This window comes from Emiliania huxleyi (genome assembly GCF_000372725.1).
Source record: "Emiliania huxleyi CCMP1516 unplaced genomic scaffold EMIHUscaffold_296, whole genome shotgun sequence".
Classification (NCBI taxonomy): Eukaryota; Haptophyta; order Isochrysidales; family Noelaerhabdaceae; genus Emiliania; species Emiliania huxleyi.
In genome coordinates this window covers 40,934-55,435 of record NW_005199803.1, presented here as the reverse complement: position 1 = coordinate 55,435, position 14,502 = coordinate 40,934, and the positions used below count along the sequence as shown (strand labels likewise).

The following is a 14,502-nucleotide window of genomic DNA, read 5'->3' as shown; positions in this document are numbered from 1 at the left end:
ACCCCACCCCTCCCCACCCCTCCCCACCCCTCCCCACCCCTCCCCACCCCTCCCCACCTCTCCCCACCTCCCCCCACCTCTCGGGCGCCTGGCCAACCGAGCGAGTCGAGTCGTACAGCTTGCCGCCCAGCGTGATGGCGACAAAGGCGTTGAAGGCGTTGGCGAGCGCGCGGTCTCCCCAGAGCAGCTTCCGCAGCGCGGCGCCTGCACGCCCGAGATGTGGGGAGGGGGAGATATGGGGAGATATCGCAGCGCCTGCAGGCCCGGGCAACCTCGGCTGGATAAACCTCGGCCAGATCTCGGCCAGACCTCGGCTAGACCTCGGCCAGATCTCGGCCAGATCTCGGCTAGACCTCGCCCTCCCAGACGATGTATCGGCTGCCCGCGCTCAGCTGCACATCAGCGCCCGCCTGCAGTAGGGGCAACGGGTCTCGGTGAGACCTCGGCTAAATCTCCGGCTGTATCTGCCGCCCGCCGGAGCAACGGATGTCACCCGAGTTTCCTCGGCTCGATCTCGGCCAGACCTCGGCCAGACCTCGGCCAGACCTCGGCCCGATCTCGGCTGCATCTCGGCTGCATCTCGGCTGCATCTCGCCTCGTCCCGAGCGGCGCTCGGCTCGTCCCGCGCCGTCATCGAGTGCAGGAAGGAGACCTGCCGAGGTGCGGCCGAGGTGCAGCCGAGGTGCAGCCGAGGTGCAGCCGAGGTGCAGCCGAGGTGCAGCCGAGGTGCAGCCGAGGTGCAGCCGAGGTGCGGCCGAGGTGCAGCCGAGGTGCAGCCGAGGTGCAGCCGAGGTGCAGCCGAGGTGCAGCCGAGGTGCAGCCGAGGTGCAGCCGAGGTGCAGCCGAGGTGCAGCCGAGGTGCAGCCGAGGTGCGGCCGAGGTGCAGCCGAGGTGCGGCCGAGGTGCAGCCGAGGTGCAGCCGAGGTGCAGCCGAGGTGTGGCCGAGGTGCGGCCGAAGTGTGGCCGAGGTGCAGCCGAGGTGCGGCCGAGGTGCGGCTGAGGTGCAGCCGAGGTGCAGCCGAGGTGCGGCCGAGGTGCAGCCGAGGTGTGGCCGAGGTGCAGCCGAGGTGCGGCCGAGGTGCAGCCGAGGTGCAGCCGAGGTGCAGCCGAGGTGCGGCTGAGGTGCAGCCGAGGTGCAGCCGAGGTGCGGCCGAGGTGCAGCCGAGGTGCGGCCGAGGTGCAGCCGAGGTGCAGCCCAGATGCGCTCGCCTCGCCATACAGCCCGCGGCCTCGCTCAATGACGACCTCGTGCTCGAGCGGCTCGTCGCCGTCGACGTGGTAGCCTGGGTCGCCCGCCCTCATCGTCGCCGTCGAGGTGATTCGGGCGGTGCCTAGTCGCAGGCTCCCCGGGAAAGTTTCCGAGAAGGTTCCGGGCTGTCGCCGTCGAGATGTGGCGGCGGCGGTGCCATCGAGCAGCAGGACGAGCGGCTGCTCCTTCCCTCGGTATGTGATCACCGTGGTGTCGACCTCGCACGTCTGCCAGCGGCCGGCGCTCAGCAGCTTCTTGAGCTGCCCGCGTGTCATATTCACCGCCGGATTCCCGGCAAAGTGGTTCTGGTACACCGCCTCCTCGGCGTTCTCCAGCCACACAAAGCGCTCGCGGGCGATGGTGAGCGCCGCCCAGCCGCTGAGAGCTGTGAACACGAGCAGCGACGGAGTGAATATCGCCGTCGCGAGCTCCACAGTGTCGCCTTTGAGCGCGAAGAAACGACTGCCCTTGGCTCCCGTCTCGGCGTGCACTAGTGCACGCCGAGCCCCGGTGGGCCAGCACTGCGAGAGAGGCGGGCGCGCCGCGTGCCTGGAGTGCGACCTGGCCGTCCGCAGGAGGAAACTCAACCTAGCTCGAAACGCCATCGGCCTTTTCCGAACAAATCGTGGCGGTTCCTGCCGGCTCTCCGCCACAACTAAGGGCGTACGCCCTTACCACAACCCCCGCCGGGAGGGAATCCCTGCTCACAGAAAAGGGCTCCGAGCCCTGTCTCGCGCACGCCCCTGGCGGGCGCCGCGGACCAGCTCCGCGAGCGCTCGTCAACGGGTGGTGTGCGGTTCTTGCCGTAGTTCCTCTTCGGTCGCCTAGCCCCGGCGCCGTCTGTCGGACGCCTGCGTGTCACGAGTGCGAGCCGCTCGCGGTTCGTACGCCCGCTTGCGGGTTCGAGTGGCGGGCCATCCCGCAAGCGCCAAGCGACACATGGCCGCCTCCTCGGCGGGTGCCCCTGTGATGTGCAACCCCATACGGCGCTGCAAGCCCCAACGGTACTTATCAGACCGGAGGCGCTTCTAGGACAGCGTCCTCTCTCATGTAGTGTGCTCCAGTGAATGACGCATGTGCAGGGGTGGGCCCCTCTTGGGACACTGAGCTCTGAGGTGCGCAAGACAGTGGACAAAAGCTGGTGATTAAGTTTTGTGTCTTTGACGATGCAAATTTCTATGAGACGATTCGTAGAAATAGCCCATGAATATTATGCCCTGAGCTTCATGAACCATATCCAGCGCGACACGCCTGAGAAGTGGCGAGCAATTCTTGCTTGTGGGCAGAGCTGCAGCGCAGTTTCCATCCAAAGCGCACACACTTTCTACGGTGCGGAGGACTACTCGCTTAACCCCAGTTTGGACATCGAATCGAAGAATCGTACATTTATCGTCCGAGCGAGCTGTTTTTGGAGGGCCGGATCGTGTTTCTGAGTGATTTTTAGGGCTAGGGAGGAGGAGCACTCGTGGGTTGGGCCACGACCCATCTGTTCACACCTTATTCATACCATTCTGCAGGACATAGTTTGGACATCCAAGCAAAAAATCACTATCAGGATGTCAGAATAGGGTTGATTTGATGATCGGAATCGATTCCAGCGCCAATTTTACGTCTAGGTACACCTTGCCCCGTCTTCACAGGGGTGCTCTAACGTCCGTACTCATTCTGCAGAACTAGCAGGGCGTGTGGGGAGGCCGGCGGCGGTGGCGACGACGACGGCGGCTGGGTGAAGTCAAATGGAGGACACCCGCCACGCTTGCCCACAGCTCGTCACCGAGCCGCGTCTTGTCGATGACCGCGCGGCGGCGGCGCTCGACGCGGGCCTGCTTTCAATGAGGGGTACCCTCTGGTTTGTCGGCTCGTCGGTTCAGCACGACGCTGCAGCGCCCCATCAGATAGTCAGTGCTGCTCGTCTTTTCCGTCAGCTTCTTGCTCGCCGCCAGCTTACTCTTCAGCAAGTCGTTCGAGCCACGGGCCACGTATGTGGCGGCACGGCGGCCTGGGGATTGGCGGCCAGCAGCAGATTGGCGGCCAGCAGGAGACGAGGGCAACTTTGCAGGCCTCATGTTTGCCGCTGCTCTGCGCAGCTCATAGGTGTTCACCGAGTCGTACGAGCGTGGTGTTGGGGAGCGGGAGCGGGGGAGAGCTCCTTCGAGGTGGGGCGAGCCTGGCGGCGCATACCCCTGCGACACATGCATATGCAGATGCAAATATGCAAGTGCAGATGCATGTGTAGATGCTTGAGTGCATGCAAGTGTAGATGCATGTGTAGATGCATGTGTAGATGCATATGTGCACGTGTCGCACCCCTCGACACAACGGCAGAGGCCGTGGGTGCGAGTGGGATTCAGAGATCTGGGGTCCAAGTTTGCAGCCAGGATGGGCAACCAGCCTCTCTCCAGCACTGCTGGTTGCGGAGGCGTTTGGGAGAGGGAAGAGGCCCGTTGGTGTGTCTTGGAAGTCATGCAAAGGTCGTGCAGCCGTCATTGCCGGGGTATGCCGAGGGGGCTTGGTGGGCGGTAAGCCGTCATTGCCCGACCTCAGTGCTCAGAGCGACACGCTCAACGACGACGACAACACGACGACACACGGACACGCGTCGACAACACGACGACAACACGACGACGACAAACAACAAAAAATCACTGGAAACCTTCTTCCACCCATCCCCTGAACTTGGCGCCGCACGACTCGCTCACCCGCCGAGCCCCTCTCTCCCCTCCCTCCACGTTTCAATGACCTGTCTCAACGCGATGTTGCTGACGAGCGCCGTGCTCGCGAGCATCGCACCGGTAACGGGGCTGGGCGCGGAGGCGGCGAGCGGGTACCGCTCCGCATACGTCCGGAACCACATCTCAATCGCCTCGCGCTCGTAGGTGTGGCCTGCGCGGCAATGGCGAGGGCGTGTGGTGGCGGCGGCGTAAGGGTGATGAGAGCGCAACGTCTCAGCCTCCTCCCAGCCTCTCTCTCCGCCTCTCTCTCTCGCGGCCGATCTCTCAATCGCGTCCAACACCTCACCGTCACATGTTGTCACCGGGTCGGTCATGACCTCTCCGAGCACGGGACACAGGTACTGCGGCGGCGCCGCGTCCGAACGCCTGGGGAGGCTCTTGCGGCGCCTGCGGCGCAAACACAGAATGCGCATTGGTTTGAGGACTCAATTCAGCCACGCGTCCGAGCGCCCCGGAAGGCTTGCGCGGCGCCTGCGAGCCGCCCGCCGCGGCACCTGCGGGCATGTCGCGGGCATGTCGCGGGCGTGTCATTGCAGCGTGCCGCGGCTGAGGCGGCACGTGTGCGAGGGGCGATCTCTCTCTCACCGAGGCGGCCGCTCCCCGGACGCCGGCTCGCACCCCGGCGGCGGCGCTGTGGGAAGCTTCCGAGACGCTGCCCACGAGCGATCGACCGAGCTTGCGCAGCAGCTTCAGCCGACTCCGGCTGCCGGGCTTTACCGCCTCCGCTGCCGTCGCCGCCGCACTCTCTGCCTCTACTCTCGCCGCCTCTCTCGCCGCCTCGGCCTCGCCGGCACGGAACGCGGGCAGGGCTCTGGAGAGGTCGCAGCGCCACGTGTACGGCCCGACTCCAGCCGGCTCCTCCGCCGCCGCCGCAAACGCCGCCGTCCGCGCGTGGGCCCGAGCGACCATCTCCTCTCCTGCTGCCGCCGCCCGCCGCGCCATCTGCTCACCCGCCGCGGTGATCCTGTTCGCCCGATCGTTGGCTGAGGGCTGAGCGCAGGCTGGTGCAGGCCCAAAGATTTCGTCCATCTCCTCCTCAGTCATGACCATTGGGCCGTCGTGTGCGAAAAGAATTTTGATTTGCCCACAACTGGGCACGGGACTGGCGCGAATCCCTGGGACCCTGTCGTGAGGGTGAACCCTGCCCAGCCCCCCTCCGTGTCGCGATGCGCTCCCCGCTCCCGTTCCCCGGTGTCCCTGATCGTCCTTACAAGATCCTGCTCGTGCAGGTGGGGACCCTGTCCTTCTCCCACCCCTCGTTTGGCGTGTCCGTTGTATTTATTTATTTATGGGACTGGCGCGCACTGGCACTAACACATGCGAAAAGAATTCAAAACCAATCTCTCTCACAGCAGACAGGCTCGACACAGGTGCGAACTGGCGCGTGCTAGAAAAGAATTTTAGAAGCTCACTCCGTCGCACAACACTCTCTCAACACTGCGAAAAGAATTTTGGAGACGCTAGAATCATACTAGCTCACAATCAGTGCTGGTGCAGCTGCTAATGAGACCGAAGTGCTCCTCGACTCCAATGAAAGTTGAAGGCGTCGCCACAGAACTCAGAGGAGAGGGGAGCCTCCTCCGGAGTGAGGATGATGGCGATCATATGTTTCTATGGACCACGGCAACAAAGCTACAAGTCTTTGAGATGGCGATGGCTGAACAAACCTTGAAGTCGACGTCAGGAGGGAGCCCGATAGGGGCAAAAAGAGTAGCTTATTGTGAGGCAATCGAGGCAGCGCGCAGCAAGACTGTCGACGACACGAGCGGTAGGGCGGCACAGCGGGCGTCGGGCAGCAAGCGTGCCCGGAGGGGGTAGTTTTTTGCTTGTTTGCTGTTGTACACCGCCTTGAGATGTAAAAATCACATATTCAGTAAGAGTCTGATGGGTATGACCACACTTGGAGAGGTGTACAGAATGTACAGAATGTGCAGAAGGTGTACAGAAGGTGTACAGAAGGTGTACAGAAGGTGTACAGAAGGTGTACAGAAGGTGTACAGAAGGCTTCTGGTCAAAATGCAGCTATTCAACCCTTCACCATTTGAGCAGGCCAGCTCCCCAGCCCTGGCTTAATTAGTAGTAGATCTAGATCTTTCAAATGTGCTGCTCTCAAATCTAGTCTGGTCCAGAATGGCGTCCGCGGTCCCGAGAAATTACGTAACAAAGGAATGTCTGGACGCTCCACAAACCCTATTTCAACTGCGCCATGGTAAACTACCCGGAGTCAGGGGACAAGATCAAAGTGCGAGCCAACGGCCACAGCGACTTGCGAGCGTGGCGCGTCTTCGAGCCAGTCATACGCGAGACTCAGCGCGCCTTGCAGGTCCCTCTCGAGGACATCTTCCTGTGCGAGGAGGCCGGCGTCGACGCTCAGGGCTTCCCGCTGCGCCAAGTCTACACATGCACGTACTGCAAAAAGGCGAAGTGCCAGGACCCGGTGCAGTACGACACGTTCGACGGCCACAGTGTCGACGGCACGGGCAACTGGATATACGAGAACAACGGCGTCGGCGAGGCTGTGCCCGAGCCGCTAGCCGCGCTGACCTCGGAAGAGCGCCTCCTCCTCGGTATCGTGAAGATGGCCGACGCCGCCTTCGAGCCGTCGTACTCGTCATGCGGCTACATGCACTTCTCCTCCGGCGCCTTCCTGCAACCCGGCGACTACCACGGACTGTCCACGCTGCTCGTCCGCACTCCTTCGCCCAATGACGGACTGCCGGTCACCATGAACGTGACTGTGCCGCAAAACGTCGCAACAGGAGGCGTCTTCTACGTCGACACACCCTCCGAGCTACAGATGGCTGTCACGGCTAGCGGGCCCGCCGGAACCGTCATGAACGTGCAGCTTCCGCGCGACCCAGCGAGCTCGCAGCGTCTGCAGCGTGCTCTCGCTCACCTACTCGACGAAGAGCACGGCAATCCGATCGTCCGCCAGACTCTCTCCTGCTTCGAACGCGAGCTAGCGCGCGTTCCAGACGATGTGTTTCCTAACGATGCAGGGACGGGCGCGCCAGTGTTGTGCGAGGGAGTTTTGTTGGAGCACTTGGAGCACTTGGACTGCAGTCATTAACCTCGAAGTTGTAAGATTCTTTCGACGCGCCAGTTCGCACCTGTGTCGAGCCTGTCTGCTGTGAGATAGAGTTGTTTTGTTTAAATTCTTTCGACTGCACGGAGCTAAGTGCCTCGCCACCCTCGCAGGAGTCGCTTAGGCGGCTCCCGTGGTGTACCTGTGTTCGTGCCAGTGCGCGCCAGTCCCGTGCCCAGTGTTGTGCGAGGGAGTTTTGTTGTAAGATTCTTTCGACTCCTCCATCTCGTGCCCACAGGATGTCGGCAGTGACGGCATTGCGCACGCTTTTCGCGGCCGTCGTTGTCGCGACCATCGCCGACGCCGGCCCCCTCCTTGGCCGCCTCCCGCTGCTCCGTGGTGGCGCGGACGAGCCGTCTCTCGGCGAGCCGCTGCTGCCTGCGAGGCCGATCGCTGCAAGGGCGGGCGGCTCGGCTGCGGGCGCGCGCGTTGCCAGGGGCAGCCGCGGGAGGCCAGCGCTGCGCGGTCGGAGCAGAGCTGCGCGCGGCCGCGGCCGCGGCCGCGGCCGTGGCCGGGGTCGAGGCGGCGACGAGAGGAGCACTCTCGAGAGCGCTTCAGGCCTTGTCGGAGACCTCGCACCAGAGGCCGAGACGGCCGCGGCCGCTCGCTCCGCCGGCGGCGCGATCGAGCGCGCGGCCGCCGGCGCCGCGCCGGCGCCGCTGCCGGAGGCCTCGCTCGAAGCCGAGTCGGCCGTTGGGACAGCGGCCACGCCCGCGGCCGAGACGGCAGGCTCGCGGGCAAGAGGAAGAGAGGCGGACGAGGAGGCGGTGCGCGCAGCGGTCTTGAGCTTGGTCCACTGGGAGGCGCCCGCCACGTCTGCAGCTGCCTTCGCCGCCGGCAACGCCGCCTTCGCCGCCGCCGTCTTTGGGCGCGTCGGCGCGACGGCCGCCGCCGCCGCCGCTTGCTTTTGGCTCGTCCTGCTCACTGTCCCGTTTGCTCTGGTGTACCGCGCCCTGGCTCCTGCGGCGGAGGCGGCGCCCGGCTCGGTGCCCCGCTCGCTCGCTGCGGTGGCCGAAGCCGTCGCCGAGGCGAGACCGCCGAGATCGAGCCGAGATCGAGCCGAGATCGAGCCGAGATGGAGGCGGGTGGGCACGGGATGTCGCCGAGACGCGTCCATGACACGTCCATGACACGTCCACGACACGTCCCCTCAGGCGATGCCGTGCCCCCTCCGGCCCGGGGGGCAGCTGCTCTCGCCCGCCGCCGCCGCCGCCGCCGCCGCCGCCGCCGCACGCGCACTCAACACCGCGTTCGACTCGGTGCGCTCGGCGGCCGCAGTCGAGTCTACCGCGCACACAGTGCGCGTGCTGCTCGCCGCGTGGGCCGTCAAGTGCGCCGGCGGCGCCTGCCACCTCCTGCCGCTGCTGTGGGCTCTCTTTGTCGGCGCCTTCTCGGCGCCGCTCTGGGCGCACCTCCAGGCGAGATTGTCCGAGATTGTCCGAGATTGTCCGAGATTGTCCGAGATTGTCCGAGATTGTCCGAGAGCCACCGCCGACACGTCCACTGGACGCGTCCACTGGACGCGAGGACGACTGGACATGTCCACTGGACACGTCCACTGGACGCGTGGACGACTGGACATATCCACTGGACACGTCCACTGGACGCGTGGACGACTGGACATATCCACTGGACACGTCCACTGGACGCGTGGACGACTGGACATGTAAACTGGACACGTCCACTGGACGCGTGGACGACAGGACATATCCACTGGACATGTCCACTGGACATGTGCACTGTCCGGACACGTCGGCGGGGGACACGTTGCGACTGACCCGCTCACTGGCGCGTTCTCCGGTTCGCCCCCCGGCGCCTCCTCCTGACTCGCGCGCCGCCACGCCCCCGCTGCCAGGCGACGCACGGCCAGCAGCTTCACGACTCCCTCGCGGCGCCGCTGCTGGTTCACGCGCGAGAGGCTGCGGCGGCGGCACGCACTGCGATGGCGGGCAGCCCGCTCGCCCGCTTTTTTGGCGAGGCGACGCCGCGCTAGGGGGGGGGGGGCGGTGTCGCCGTGGCGCGGCGTTCTAGCCGCGGGGGAGGAGAGGGGTGCGAGGCCGAGTGAGGAGGACGAGGAGGAGGAGCCGAGGGGAAGACAGCCTCCCGCGGCCACGCCAGCTGCCTCGCGTTTGCACACCTCTGCCATCGTTTGGTCCGCATCGACACGCGGGGCGGGCAGGCCGCACCGCCGCAGGCGCCCTCTTTTCGACCTCATCTCGTTCTCTCCCGGGCGGGCGCCATGCCCGATCGCGCGTGCTCTCCCATGGCTCTCCGTATATATTATCCATCGAGCACGGTTCCACCCTTTCCACACCTCCCCCTCGCCCAGAGCCCACACGGCCACAGCGGTTGTAGAGACATGCTTGCTGTGTAGACGGAGCGGAGTCTGGATAGCTCCGCGCGCGCGGCCCTGCCTGGGAGGCACTGGGGCCTCTCTGGGGGAGCATTCTACAATATCTAATTTTCAATCATGATATGTGGCCGGCGCGCCAAAATGAACAGGGCGGAACTCAGCCTCAGCCCGGCCGGCGCACCCACGCCATCGGCTCTGGCTCATGCACGCCGCACACGCCACAATCGGCGATCACCACCGGGTACGCCGGCCTGCCAGAGTCGTCCCCCTCCGGCGCCGCACACTGCTCCATGATCGCCAGCACCTCTGCGCCGCCGACCAGCTGCCTGCGAGGTGCGCCGACATCAGCTCAGCGCAAGTGCAGTGACACTCTGGGACGGCGATCTCTGCGACTCTCGCAAGGGCGCATCTACGTCCCGCTGCCCAAAGCCGACGTGTTTGCCCGTCAGGCGCGAGACGTCGCCAAACGTGAAGAAGAACTGCGACGTGTTCGTGTTTTTGCCGCTGTTGCCCATGGCGAGCATCCCTCGCTCGCCCAGCTTCACCTTGAGCCCTGCGGCGTCGTCCTTGAAGCCCTGCTTCTTGCCGGGAAAGACGCACTCGCCACCACTCCCATTGTTCTTGACAAAGTCGCCGCCCTGCGCCACAAAGCCCTTGATGCAGCGGTGGAAGTGGCAGCCCTTGTAGGTCATCTCGCACCCCGACTCTTGGCCCTTGCCTCGGTTGCCGAGCAGCAGCGCCACAAAGTTCTCGACCGCCAGAGGCGCAACCTCTGGCCACACCTCGACGTAGATGCGCTGCGGCGGCATCTTGACGGCGCAGCGGCCTCTGCCGCTCCACTCGAAATCGTTGGCGTACAGCTGCTCCTTGACGCGCTTGAGCTCGGAACCGCCAAGCTCCGGCAGCCAGTTTGACGTCAGCGAGTAGGCGAGGTTCTTTGCAGCCACAAAGTTAACGGCGCGCTGGTATGCCGCGCGCGAGTCGTTGATGTCGATGTCGAGCCAGCAGCGCAGCTTGCCGTCGACGACGTGCTTCTGAGCCTCGAGGTCGAGCATGTGCGGCAGCCGACAGCGGAGGCCGAGCGCGTCGTGGCGTACCCTTGCTTGGTGCTCTGTCCCCGGAAAGTGAGAATACTGTCCCGTTTTGCTGTTCACAGCTAGGGGACGGCCTCTGCGGCAAAGTCAAATCACCCCCACCACCTACCACCTCCCTCCCACAGGCAAACCTTCGGCTCCCGCTCAGAGGCTCGCCGCGCCCGTGCGGCGCGCCGAGGCGGCGCCGAGGCCGGCGCCTTGCACCCGGCCCGCGGCCGGCACCGCCTCGCCCCACAACTGACCGCCCTGCGGCCCCTGGCAGGCGTACCACAGGCGTCGCTCAAAAAGCGACGCCGGGTGTGGGCTGCTCCCTTGACCCGTCACCCGCCGCGCCCTCGCCCGGCCGCCTCACCGCTCACGGAGCGTGCTCGCCGCCGCCGCCGCGCGTCCCGCGCCGCCACGCATGCCCTCCTTTGCCTGACGCGCGCTCTGTGCAGCGGCGCAGAGCGCGCGTCCCTGGCACAGACGGAGCAGCGGCCGCGCCAGCGGTCGCTGCTCCGCCCCCCCGTCGCGCGCGCCGCGCGCGCGCTGCCGCCGCCGCCGCCGCCGCCGCCCCCTCCTCGCCGTCTTCCCCACCCTACCCTCTGTTGCGCGCGCCGCGCAGCCGCGCTGCGCGCCCCCGCCCCCGCCCCCGCCCCCGCTCCCAAGCGCCCCTTCCCCGGTGGGTGTGCGTAGAAAGTAGAACCAATCGAGAGGTGGCAGAAGCCGCCGTGTGTGACACATATTGCGGCACGTGAGAGTGAGACAGAGCCCCGGCAGCGGCCAGCGCGCGCGCGCACGAGCGGCCAGCGCAACAGGCGTTTCAAACAGCAAACGGGACGGCCTGCGCAGCCTCTAACTATTTCCAATCAAGTGCAGCCTGGGTGAACCTTCTTTTCTACCAGGCTAGGATTGAGAGCAGCCTCGCTCTCAATCCTAGAAGTCGAAGGATTGTGAGCAGCACTCCTCGCAATCGTAGCATCTCTGTGCGATTGTGAGCACCCACGCTCGCAATCCTACATCTTCTAGGACTAAGAGCAGCTCCGCTCCCAAGCAAGGCGACTGACTGGTGACGCCTACGACTACTACCAGCGCGCTCACAATCCGAGCAAACTCTAGGGTTGCGAGCAGCTTAGCTCACAATCCTGGCAACAGGCGCGGCGGCGCCGTCGACGCCGACGGACTAGTACAGCGCTCGCCCAACCCGCACCCAATTCAACCTAAAACTAAACTTATCCATACTTGATGCTAACCTACATCGCCCGCTCGCAACAGACGCTCGGGCGCGCCATCGCGGCCGGCTCCGCGCCAAGTGGCGGCGACGATACTCCAAACCGGCGAAGGCATGGGCAGCTCGAGGAGGCGACCGCTGGCCCTCTCCTGTCGGACTGATGGCCCGAAACAACTACCAAGACTTTGTCAAGCTCAACGTCTCTACCTGTGGCGCGGACCCACGCAACTGCGGAGGTGTTAATCGCTGTCGCCAAACAGCCAGGCGGAGGGCAACCTCGTTAGGAGGCTAGAGATCTCCCTTCCACCGAAGGGAGGATCGCCCTGCCACAGTTATGCGAGCGACGCCAGCTTGCGAGACGTTCAATTCGAGCATTCGGGCCGCGCGACCTATGGAGACCTAGTCAGAGGCAAGCGCGGGCGCTGCCCAAGCGGATCGCCGGCAACTAGTGCCGCCCGCGCCTGGCGCGACCGCCTTCAAGCGCGGGCGGCCCGTGACTTTGCTCCATCAAACGGGACAAGGCAAAACACAGTTGCACAGACACATGCCGGCGGCGCGACTCCCCCCCGCAGATCGTCCTAAGTGGGGGAGACCGCGACACCGGTGACGGAGCGCAGTTGGGAGTGTCTTTGGCTCACGCCAGGGCGCTCGTTGCTCCTCCGTCTCTTTGTATCTTCCATACTGCGTGTATCAGAACACGTATGGTTCTTGCACTTGTGCAAGATTGGGCGTCTTCTGCAGCAGTCCCTTTGTGCTTTGATGGGAGGCCCCAGGGTGGGGGCCACCTCGAACCCCTGGCCAGGGATTCGAGCGGAGGGTGCCCCGGATTCATCTATCCGTTGGGCCCCGGTACATTCATTAGAACTGATCACTTTGCGCAGCAGCCGTCCCTTCGCCGACTGGACGGCAGTGCGCTGCGCCGTCGCTCTGTCGTGCACGCTCTCGTGCTTCGTTGTGACCCACCCTGTCCCACCCGTGTGTGATCAGTGTCTACGGAGGGAGTGTCTTTGGCTCACGCCAGGGCGCTCGTTGCTCCTCCGTCTCTTTGTATCTTCCATACTGCGTTTATCAGAAGACTACCCTTGAATATATTCAGTTGGCAGCCTCACATCCAGGGCCGGGGAGCTAAGAAGCGCACCCAGCGGGCCGGATGATCGGGATCGGGTTGCGGGCAAGAGAGCCCTAGCCCCGGCTCGATGTTTTTCTTTTTCTCGCGATGTCCACCCCTCCGCGCCGCCGCTCGCGCCGCCTCGCCGCCGCCTCCACCGCCGCTCCCTCGCCAGTAACGCCGCCGCCCGCCCACTTCCTCGACCTTCCCACGGAGCTCCTCGTGCGCGCCATCTCTCGCTGCGACCCCGCCGACATCGCTCGCGTCGCGGCCGTCTCGCTGCTCTTCCACGCCTCGCTTGCGCTGGAGGCCATCCGCTTGTGGGCGCAAGAGCGCGGCTTCGAGCTGCCGGCGCTGCCAGAGGGTGAGGGCTGCCCCGTGCGGTGGCTGTGCTTTATGGCGCTGCTGTGCGAGTCCAACCCGCCGGCGAGGGCGGCGGCAGGCTCTTGGCACAGCCTCTTCATCGACGGCGAGGGGCGACTCTCGTCGTGCGGCAATGAGGCAACGGAGGGCGAGGAGGACGACGAGGACGACGAGGAGGAATATTCATGGCTCCTCGGCCACGGCGAGGGCGTGCCGCGGCTCAACACGCCGACCCGCCTCCCGTCGACGCTGGGCGGTGAGCGCGCCATGAGTGTGGCGGCTGGAGATTTCCACTGCCTGGCCCTCGCCGCCGACGGCAGTGTTTGGAGCTGGGGAGCTGGAGATGTCCAGCTGGGCCACGGCGACCATGAGGATCAGTGGCAGCCCAAGAAGATCGAGGCCTTTGCAGGGCAGCGCGTCGTCGCTGTGTCGGCCGGAAGGTTCCACAGCCTCGCCATCACCGCCGAGGGCGCCGTCTGGAGCTGGGGCCATGGAGGTGGGGGCAAGTTGGGCCACGGCGACCAGCAGCGCCAGCTGCTGCCGAAGAAGATCGAGGCCTTGACTGGCCAGCGCGTCGTCGCAGTCTCGACTGGAGCTAGTCACAGCCTCGCCATCACCGCCGACGGCGCCGTCTGGAGCTGGGGCGGGGGATATGCTGGCAGGTTGGGCCACCGCGACCAGCAGCACCAGCTGCTCCCCAAGAAGGTCGAGGCCTTGACTGGCCAGCGCGTCGTCACCGTGTCGGCTGGAGATCTGCACAGCCTCGCCATCACCGCCGACGGCGCCGTCTGGAGCTGGGGCGATGGAGGTTACGGCAAGCTGGGCCACGGCGACCGGCAGAACCAGCTGCTGCCCAAGAAGGTCGAGGCCTTCACTGGCCAGCGCGTCATCGCCGTGTCGGCTGGAAACGAACACAGCCTCGCCCTCACTGCCGACGGCGCTCTCTGGAGCTGGGGCTCTGGAGCCTTTGGCGAGCTGGGCCACGGCGACCAGCACGAACAGCTGCTGCCGAAGAAGGTCGAGGCCTTGGCGGGGCGGCGCGTCGTCGCTGTGTCTGCTGCACTCGTGCACAGCTTCGCCCTCACCGCCGATGGCGCTATCCTCTCCTGGGGCAAGGGTGAACGCGGCTGCCTAGGCCACGGAGAGGACCTGTCGGACCAGCTGCTCCCCAAGAAAATCGAGGCGTGGTCGCCGGGGCAGTGATGAGAAGGGCGTGGGCCTTGCACTCTCGAGGACTTTGAAAATGCCGCGGGGCTCCTCACCTCCGTGTCCGGCTGTAGAGATGCGAGGGTTTCCTTACATTACTTT

The 14,502-nt window shown here is 65.2% G+C and overlaps 3 protein-coding genes across 3 annotated transcripts in view; all 3 read right to left on the bottom strand.

Moving 5' to 3' along the window:
* EMIHUDRAFT_458054 (putative riboflavin kinase) overlaps positions 1 to 1,851 on the bottom strand; it is a 5,256-nt gene extending 3,405 nt beyond the window's left edge. The window contains exons 1-5 of the mRNA XM_005775702.1: positions 1,407 to 1,851; positions 1,210 to 1,331; positions 596 to 652; positions 359 to 410; positions 89 to 204 (exon numbers count right to left, since the gene is read on the bottom strand). Coding sequence (XP_005775759.1) covers positions 89 to 204; positions 359 to 410; positions 596 to 652; positions 1,210 to 1,331; positions 1,407 to 1,524 — 465 coding nt within the window. The 5' untranslated portion in view covers positions 1,525 to 1,851. The remainder of the gene's footprint in view (positions 1 to 88; positions 205 to 358; positions 411 to 595; positions 653 to 1,209; positions 1,332 to 1,406) is intronic.
* Positions 1,852 to 3,944: 2,093 nt separating this feature from the next.
* EMIHUDRAFT_368189 (hypothetical protein) lies at positions 3,945 to 5,013 on the bottom strand (the record flags this gene model as incomplete). Its single annotated transcript, XM_005775701.1, has 4 exons — positions 3,945 to 4,132; positions 4,268 to 4,368; positions 4,420 to 4,475; positions 4,567 to 5,013. 4 exons carry the CDS (start codon positions 5,008 to 5,010, stop codon positions 3,945 to 3,947), a joined length of 789 nt encoding a protein of 262 aa, XP_005775758.1.
* A 4,503-nt stretch (positions 5,014 to 9,516) lies between these two features.
* On the bottom strand, positions 9,517 to 10,527 carry EMIHUDRAFT_368186 (hypothetical protein). Its single transcript, XM_005775700.1, has one exon. It carries the CDS (start codon positions 10,472 to 10,474, stop codon positions 9,764 to 9,766), a length of 711 nt encoding a protein of 236 aa, XP_005775757.1. The 5' UTR covers positions 10,475 to 10,527; the 3' UTR covers positions 9,517 to 9,763.
* Between the last annotated feature and the right edge of the window lie 3,975 nt (positions 10,528 to 14,502).